The sequence below is a fragment of the Anarrhichthys ocellatus genome, unplaced genomic scaffold (assembly GCF_004355925.1).
Source record: "Anarrhichthys ocellatus isolate YVR2014 unplaced genomic scaffold, GSC_Weel_1.0 scaffold9, whole genome shotgun sequence".
In the NCBI taxonomy this organism is placed as follows: Eukaryota; Metazoa; Chordata; class Actinopteri; order Perciformes; family Anarhichadidae; genus Anarrhichthys; species Anarrhichthys ocellatus.
Window position 1 is genome coordinate 3,978,712 of NW_022280039.1, and position 9,397 is coordinate 3,988,108.

General features: G+C 40.5%; 1 protein-coding gene across 1 annotated transcript in view; it reads left to right on the forward strand.

Moving 5' to 3' along the window:
• Nucleotides 1-2,262: 2,262 nt before the first annotated feature.
• Nucleotides 2,263-9,397, forward strand: part of tmc2b (transmembrane channel-like 2b) — an 11,152-nt gene continuing 4,017 nt past the window's right edge. The window contains exons 1-14 of the mRNA XM_031848856.1: nt 2,263-2,369; nt 2,534-2,575; nt 2,859-3,240; nt 5,012-5,170; nt 6,084-6,174; nt 6,259-6,340; nt 6,433-6,539; nt 6,645-6,743; nt 6,942-7,084; nt 7,177-7,324; nt 7,587-7,781; nt 7,900-8,079; nt 8,561-8,719; nt 8,951-9,079. Coding sequence (XP_031704716.1) covers nt 2,324-2,369; nt 2,534-2,575; nt 2,859-3,240; nt 5,012-5,170; nt 6,084-6,174; nt 6,259-6,340; nt 6,433-6,539; nt 6,645-6,743; nt 6,942-7,084; nt 7,177-7,324; nt 7,587-7,781; nt 7,900-8,079; nt 8,561-8,719; nt 8,951-9,079 — 1,962 coding nt within the window. The 5' untranslated portion in view covers nt 2,263-2,323. The remainder of the gene's footprint in view (nt 2,370-2,533; nt 2,576-2,858; nt 3,241-5,011; nt 5,171-6,083; nt 6,175-6,258; nt 6,341-6,432; nt 6,540-6,644; nt 6,744-6,941; nt 7,085-7,176; nt 7,325-7,586; nt 7,782-7,899; nt 8,080-8,560; nt 8,720-8,950; nt 9,080-9,397) is intronic.

Genomic DNA, 9,397 nt, shown 5'->3' on the forward strand with positions numbered 1-9,397 from the left:
AAAACACAAATAAAGAGTGTCAGATCATTCTTTTTTTCGGACATAAATGAAAGAAATTCAATCTTTGCCAAGCATTCAGATTTGAGCTGTCAGTGTGAATCCATTCACTGTGATCTCCAGACCATCATCATGTATCATGATTCGTATCATCTGATAACCGCATGGTCATATCCAGTGTCCCAGTAGCTGATTCTGATCTGCACTCCTGTCAATCAACCTCTCATTTAGCTGACCTGTGTTGTCTCATTAGTGAAACTTTATTAACCTGAAATCCTATATATTCAAAGTCTTGTTCAATTGAAATTGAAGATGAGCAATCTAAGGGTTGTTATTGAGGAATAAGTGTTGTTGTCTAAATCATTTAAGACAACAAGTCAACAAGCTCATAGTTCCACTGACGTTGAATTTCAGTGCCAATCAAATCCACTTCCATTGATGCTCATGATCAATTCATGACAAATGCATTAAGTATTAATCTCTGCAGCTATTTGAGAACTAGGAGATGGAGTAAGCCTCCATGCTTTATTCTTTCATCGTTGGCCAAGAAATGTCAATCACATTATTTAATAAAGACTGAGGAAGACTGAGTAAAGCCTTCATCTTATCTGTATGCTGGAGATGCTGTCACAATAAGCCTCACTCTTATTTATCCAGGTAATACCAACCCCCTGATGCCCGCTGTGTCACCCTGTCACTGGAGTTGTGTTTTGGCTCCATCCCAGTCTCCCTGCATGCTGGTACAGTGTAGCAGAAAACTGAGCCATGACGGGTTACACATTACCGGATATCTCAATGTCCGCTGTATCACGATGGGGATCTCTTATTCCCTAACGGTGAAGGGAGGATCGAGACATTGCGGCGCTTCAAGCACTGATTTGACTGCTGGGACATTGTACAGGTTTGCTTTGGAGAGCAAAGGTTGTCACAGAGTGTGGACTTGTGGAAAGTTAGACAAACAATTTCATGGATCTTAAAAAATAAATCCATTGAAAGATTCTGTAAGCTGCAATCCAGTATAGTGAGAAGAAAAGATGAAGAGGAATATTGAATGGTTGCAGGAGGGGAGGGGACAACAAGGGGAGGAGTGAGAGGAGGAGCTGGATGAGGAGGACATGAAAAGCTGCAAGCCAGAGGGCTTAGCTTGTCTTTCAGGTACACGTAAACAATCATGAATATAACTTCCGGAAGTGTGTTGCTCTCTCTGTTAGCAGCATAGCTGCCAGGCATCTCATGTTTCCTCCTGTGTTATTCAAGCATTTGACCATAACTATACAGGTTGAAACACATAATAGGAGCATAGGCAACATTGTTCATCCCTCAGTCCTCATTTCTAGCTCTTAATAAAAGGATATTGGTGACATTTTTAAAGTCTGCCCTAAACCAATGGCAGAATGGAACATGACTAATATGAATGAGGCTTCAGCAGTCTGAGTTGGTCAAATCAAGCACGTATTTTCCAAAGACACAATCAGTCTTTTTGTAGGAAGTGTTTCCATGTTGAGCTATGGAACACAATGAGGTCTTTTAATGTACATATGGGCTTGTGAGTATTGTTTTTAAGGTGGACTTGAACACATGTGAACCTATCCTTTAATAAACAGCTTGTAAAACTGACAGACTTGTCCCTTTCATAAAACACTGTTAGTGAAGTTAGAGAATCACTGGAGGTACTCCTGTGTGTTCAGTTTGCAGTGTGCTTCCACAGAAGACTCTGTACAGTATTTAAATAGAGTGACTTGTTTCACTTTTCACTCAGGATTACTTAAGCTTTCATCTAACTTTAATGAGGGCTTGTCCTCTATGTCAACATTTGCTCTGGTGTCTCCTTTCTGTCTCACAAGTGAGTGATGGCACTTATCCAACCATTAATTTTTGGTGCATCGTTTCCTCATATAATCACACCCATTATATGACAACGATACAAGTTATTAGCCACTATCCAGTTTGAATAAACTTGAGGATTAAAGCAGGTGGACTGTATCCAAGCTCCTATTGCTCCAGTGAAAAACAATTAGCATTTTGATAGACAAGTCCATTGTCTGACCCGGTTTTTTCTCCCGGCATCCTGATTATCTTCTGAACTGTGTTGTCATTGACGGTCGTCAAGGAGCCCAGTCTTTGAACAGCCTAAACAGAGGAGCACCTGTTCCTGCATGTGTGTGCGTGTGTGTGTGTGTGTGCGAGGGGGTGTATCCTGGCTTTCTGACACAGTACCTTCACAAGTGTAACAGCCCATTGCACCGCGTGACACATGGATGGAGATGAGACATAGTCTGAAGTGAGCAGAGGACTAACAGGAAATAAGTTATAGAGACGCAGCAAAATGCCTCCAAAGAGGAAAAACGATGCTGCAATTAAGGTTGAAGATGGTAAGATTTTTTTTACTCTATTTTGCTAAATAAGAGCTGTCTTTAATTGTTTCTAACAACTTTTAGCTTTTAATATTCACTTTTATTTTATTGAAGTAAAATTAAATTGTTTAGTGGTAAATATCTTTTTTGTTGAGATGAATCCCCTAAATTTGTGTTCACAGTTGGGATGGAAATTGATGTTGCATCAGACAGTGGAAGTGAAGGTGAGTTTGTTTGCTTTTCATCAGAGAAGCAGTTAAATTGAACAAGGTATGACTATGTCTTTAAGATTTGCCACAATGTGGTGATGTGATGCCAAACAAGTGTAAATTACTGCTCATTTTTACCTCTTCCGTCTCTGTTCTTCAAGAATATTTACAACTTTTGACCAAGTTTCCTCTTTTATAAAAACTGACTGGAATCATTTCAGAGGATATTTGTACACTTTATTATTGTACTTTGAACAAGCTTTCAGCTACTTATCTGAAATGTAAATGTTTGTTTCAGATGAGGCAAGGCGGAGGGCTAAAAACAGAAGAGCCAAACCACAACGTAAATCCAAACCAGTCAGCGATCATGAGGAGGATGAGGATGATGAGGCACCAAGGAAAAGAATAAGAAAGAAGAAGGCCAAGCCGCAGGAAAGCGATGAAGAGGATGAGGAAGACAACCGGAGTGTGAAAAGAAAACGTTCAAAAGCCTCCAGGAAGAAAGCTAAAGAAGAAAGCGAGGAGGAGAGCGAAGAAGACAGAGAGAAACGTAAAAAGCGAGGGACGGCCGTGTCCAAAAAGGAGAAAGAGGAGCAGAACAAACAGAAGATGGGAAATTTTAAAGGGAAACAAGGGAAGAATATAGGTGGTGAGAATGACAAGAAAAAGAAGAATGGGAAGTTGAGCAGGTGCAGTATTCTCTGAGAGCTGACTCTCGCCTACCTGCACGCTCCACACACCTGTATGGGCTTTCTTCATTCAGTCTCATGCAGACCTCTGGCAGACTCTGATGATATGAAGATATATGTTCAGGGAGATGAAACATTAACGGTGTTACTTCAATATTATTACAACATAGAATACTCACTTGTTTGCCTGAATATATGGGATTTAGAGTTTATCTGGTTGATTTGACAGGTTATAGTAGATAGTAGTATAATGTTACAGTCATTTAGCAGATGCTTTCATCCAAAGCAACTGACAATTCAGAGTCTATCACATTTCTACACCGTAGGCACAGCTACAGGAGCAATTTTGGGGTTAAGTGTCTTGCTCAAGGACACATCGACATGCAACTATTGGAGCTGGAGCTCGAACCACCAACCATCTGATTGAAAGATGGCCCTGCTGTCCACTTAGCCACAATCGCCATAGCAGTCAGCAGTCAGATGCTGTTCACGTACTGAGAAAGAATAAGGGCTGGTATGTCCATCACCAACCAAATGTGCAGCATGATGAAGTTTACGTGTTGCAGATTTGTGGCTGCTGTGATGGATGGCGTGATCTCATTTGTTCATCCATTATTTAGCCTACTGCTGCCTTAAAATAAAGGCAAGAGGACAAAACATCCCGAGACACCAGATCTGCCTACTGTTTCATTGGGTGTTTGGGAGTTGGCTGCATATTAAATATCGCTAACTTCCAGCTCTGACTATCTAGTAAAAAAGCTGATGAATTGACTCTTATACCTGCTCTTTAAAATAATTGAATGCAATAGCTTAATTTGTGTAGAACTTTACAAAAAATTTATACTACGTTACTTAGTTGGCATATTTCGGCGTATGCGTTTAGATTGCAGTAAGTTTAGACTACATGGTGTAAAATGACACACAAAAAAGCAAGAATGGTGGTGTTATTGCACTCTAAATTACTTACAGATTGTCATGTCATTTGACATTGACATTGACTTTAAAGCCATTGTGTATTCTATTTGAAAATCACAAAAGAGCAACACATGCTGCCATAAAGAAAAATGTATTATATGGGCGGTGTCTGGACCTCTCTATAATTTTCTAAAACTGACCATCCAACATTCACACCCGCTTCATTGAGCAAAATGAAATGTCTTCCAGCCTGAAAAAGTGGTATATCCACGTATTTAGGCTTTTTCACCTGGCCTTCGAAACATTTTTCCCTTCAGATGTGGTCGGACCTTGAGACTTACTGTACTCCTTAATTGCACTGTACAGAACTTTGAGCTAAATGCTAATATCAGCATGCCAACACGCTGAAAGCATAATGTTTAACTATGTTTGCAACCTTATGGTAACGTGATAACATGCTAACATTTGCTAACCAGCACTAAACACATCTGAGGCTGATGGGAATGTCATTAGTTTTGCAGGTATTTGGTGATAAACACATATTTTTAAAATGAAAAGAGATTCATCCAAGGTTCAATTTATTAAGCTTTATGAAAAAATCTAGAATAATTAAGGTAGATTCTTGTCTTATCTCACAGAGCTCAATATGTTCTTACAAATGTGATATCACAGATGTCAATGATATAAAACTGAATATTAATGTCAAACTGTAGCACAAAACTTTGGAGCCCCAAAAGTAATTTCAAAAAACAAGATACACAAAAACAACACAATAAAACAAACTGGTATTATTGTGACTGGTGCCTTGTCAAAGCCATGGCATGTGACAGCTCTTTCCCTTTATCAGCTCTTCCTCCTCCTCCTCCTCCTCCTCTGATTCTGATGAAGAATCACTGTCGGAGGGAGAGATCGCAGCCCTGAAGGAACAGGTAGAGGAGAAGAAGAAACTTATCGCTACGTTAAGGAACAAACCTTGGCGCATGAAGAGGAGACTTGTGCTGCTCAAGTAAAAACAAAAACTCACATCCTCTGCTTGTTTATCTGTGATTACTGCACATTTTGGTGACTGCATTTTGTTCTTCATGTCTTTTTGTTTGTTAAGTCATTTGTTTTTTTGGTCATTGACTATTTCTTAGGACCACCTTCCTAAATGCCTGCCATCACTCATGTCATATACATGTGATGTTGATCATTCATTATTAAAACATGTTCATCGCTAGTGGTTTTGAACTTCTCTCTGTCAGTGATGTCATATTGCAAATCAAAGCCAACATGCTTTTGGAAAACTGGACATTTGCAGAACTGAGCTCCGACATCATGACACTCTTAGATAAATTTAATTCTAAAAAAGCACTCATCGCGAAACACAGCCCGGAAACTCGGATAATGATTAGATCCCAGCCTTTGTTCATCAACATTCACATATGTATTAAATTATGTAACTTCTCCCTCCTGTAAGATGTACAGAAGACAAATGAATACAGTCGTAAATCTCAGATAAACTAAACAACACCAGCACCCACACAGTTGGCTGTAGTTTAGCCTGTTACACATCCTCCTCTCAGTGTGAGAAGACATTACCAGCTGCCTTGCAAGGGCTAATAGTGTGTGTGTACTCGGTGTGTATGTTTCTCTATGTACAGATCAGTGTAAGCAACCCGATAGGTGAACTGCTTTAACTTTTTCATGAGCTTGACACTGTTTAATGCATGTTGTGGCTACTGACCTGCTGCTTGCCAAGTCTTCCTTCCGATACTCTTACCTTAGAACCGCCATCAATCAGTAAATCATCCCAATCCTGTCGTTTTTTTCCTGTTGCCACTGACTAATTAAGTCATTGGTTAGGTAGATTGTGTTTTTCATTTGTGTGTTGCACACTTTATCTCATTGGTGGATGTTTCCTCTGAATGGTCAAACAGGGAGGCGCAGGGGTTTGTTGAAGAATTTGAAGGAGCTCTTGGGAAAGGAAAAGGAAGGAAGCTGTATGCATTCAAAGTCATGATAGCCAAAGTAATCTGCTCATTTTGCACTTAATACAACTTTAGAAGGAAGATGATATTGGGGAGATTTCAAACCTTTTTTTTTTTTTTTCAGAAACTAATCAAGTTCAAACGTGACTTTGAGAACTTCAAAACAGCCTGTATACCCTGGGAGAGGAAGATCAAGGACGTAGAAAGTTGGTACCGCTATGACATCATTGGAAAATAAACACTGAGCTACGACCTCACTGTTTGTTATACCACCCGGTTTCTGTTCTCTTAATTATAGGTCACTTCGGATCATCTGTGGCATCCTACTTTATTTTCCTGAGGTGGATGTACGGTCTGAATATGGTCCTGTTTGGGTTCATGTTTGGCCTGGTGGTTCTGCCTGAGGTACAGCCTTTCTCATGTTAGCACAGTGTGCACATTGGGTACATTAGGACATTGTACATGTTATTTAGCTCTCCTTTCTCACTTCCATCCCTCTCCTCTGTTTAGATTCTTATGGGTCTTCCATACGGCTCCATTCCCCGGAAAACTGTGCCTCGACAGGAGCAGGACACAGCCATGGACTTCTCTGTGCTCTCTGACTTTGGAGTAAGGATCTAAGCCCTTATTCATCAGTTTATTCATAGCATGGCTGTAGTCTCATAGATGTCTTGTTGTTCATCAAGATTGCCATGTTTTAACCTTTTCTTAGTCTTGTTAAAAACGTGGGAAAGTTGCTCTGAGCACCTGTTTGCGTAGTTGTAATTCATGTCTGGAAGTTTGCATCTTTGAATACCTTATAAACAGGGATTCTGCCAGTACTCCTTTTTGTTCTACGGCTACTACAACAGCGATCGAATGATCGGGGTGCTGAAGTTCAGACTCCCTCTGTCATACCTGCTGGTGGGAGTTGGCATCTTTGGGTACAGCCTGATGGTTGTCATAAGAACGTAAGGCAAGACACACAAACAATCAGATGTACATGTATACATGACAACGGGGATGTTTGTGTATTTTTAATGTGGTCTTTTTGTCTTCTCAGAATGGCTCGTAACTCAAATGAAGGCGGTGACGGGGCAGACGAGGGAGAATTCACCTTCAGCTGGAAGATGTTCACCAGCTGGGACTACCTAATAGGAAACCCAGAGACTGCAGACAATAAGTACGCCTCCATTACCACCAGCTTCAAGGTTAGCAGGTGTGTGTTTGTGTGTGTATTTGTATTGGAGGATAAGCAGTGTAACAAAAGCAAACATTTCCTTTGATGCACAAGAATTTAACAATCATACATAGAAAACTCCATCATGAAATAACCTGCGATACCAAATATATATATTAAATATTTAATTTTATATGTGAAAACTGCTGAAATTTGCAAATGGAAAAGAAGTTAAAAATCTCAAGTAATCACAAGTTTGTTCCCTTTTACCGACTTATTTTGCCCTGCTGTAGGAATCCATCGTGGATGAGCAGGAGAACCAGAAAGATGAAAACATCCATCTCCGACGCTTCCTCAGGGTTCTGGCAAACTTCCTGATCACATGCACTCTTGGAGGCAGCGGATACCTCATCTACTTTGTAGTGAAACGTTCGCAAAACTTTGCTAAGATGGAGCAAGACAAACTCTCGTGGCTTGAAAAAAACGAGGCAGGTGGACATTAAACGTGGTATTTTTAGATAACATAAGGAGATTTTGGAGAGTTGCGGCTTGAAAATGGGAGTGAAAATGAGATCAGTAAACCCCCTCTCTTGTCCAATGTATCAGGTGGAGTTTGTGATGTCTCTGCTGGGGCTGGTGTGTCCTCCTCTGTTTGAAACCATCGCAGAATTGGAAGATTATCACCCTCGTATCGCCCTCAAGTGGCAGCTAGGACGAATCTTTGCCCTCTTTCTGGGAAACCTTTACACCTTCCTCTTCGCCCTGTTTGATGAGGTCAATGAAAAGGTACGACGGATATGTCTGTACATATGTGTTTGTTCCTGTTGCTGGGCTGGTGTGTTTGTAGATATTTGGGCTTAATTTGGGCTGTCTCCTGTATTGGTAAGAAACATTCGCTGCGTGTAAGACCTTTTCTGCGTTTGATCTGGTGTCGGATATGTTATAGAATAAATTGTCCTTGATACTTAACGATTTAAGATAAGAATGACTCACTTTTAAAATACTGTACTAACCCTCAGTTCAGCTACAGATGTTGTGACAGCAGATACCTTTAAAGCAAAAGTTTGACATAATGGGAAATTTGCTGAGAGTGGTATCGAGCTTCTCATCCAACTCTCAACCGGAAAGTGAATAGTATTTCCTGATATGTGCGACTACTCCTTTAAATCAAGGTGGCAAACTGTGTATATCTGTAGGTGTGAATTGTGGTACGTGAATAAAGTTTGAGTTGCGCTGCATATGCTTTGACGTATTTTCTATTCTTTAGCTGGAGACCGAGAAGTCCATCAGGAATGCCACCATATGGGCTTTGGAACAGTACTACGCCAACTACAGCTCGCACTTCAACACGACAGATGTGCCTCCTCCAAATGTGTCCCCAGCTGACGTCATCAGAGGACCCTGCTGGGAGAATGCCGTGGGAATAGTCAGTAGTGGCATTATACTGTTTTCCAATGGTGAATGAGAAATTCTGGGCGTATAAACAGTAGTAGCTGCAGTAGACACCGATTATTTTTACTCAGTTTGCAGCATCATTCCTTTGCTTCACCCTCCGATTAATCAAACAGAAGAGACCAATCATTTGAATTAATTGGTAGGTTTGTATTTTTTCTTATTTCTTTTGCGTCTTTTCTCGTTGGTTTCTGATGATGTGTAGGGATTTGTGAAGCTGGTCGTGTCGGACATTCAGGTGAGCTATTTGACCATCCTGGTGGGTGACTTTCTGCGAGCCGTCATTGTCCGCTTTCTTAACTACTGCTGGTGCTGGGACCTGGAGGCCGGATTTGTGAGTAGGCTACTCGTAGTGTGTGTTATGGGTCACGGTGTCTCTACATTATGTGTTTTTTTTGTTTTGTTTGAAGTAAAGAATCAATAATATTTGATTTGTACCATACCTAACAAAACATTGCCCATTCTATTTTCTGTGCTGTAAAGATTGAGTTATAGCATGTGTATCCGTTTATGTCGACATTGTATAGCTACCATGTCTTTCAGTTATTATTGAACACTGTTTGAGTGCAGCAAAGTTCAAATTGGATCAATGTCAACCTGATACCATACAATGACATCTGGCAGGACAGCTGATCCCTAACATCCAGTGACA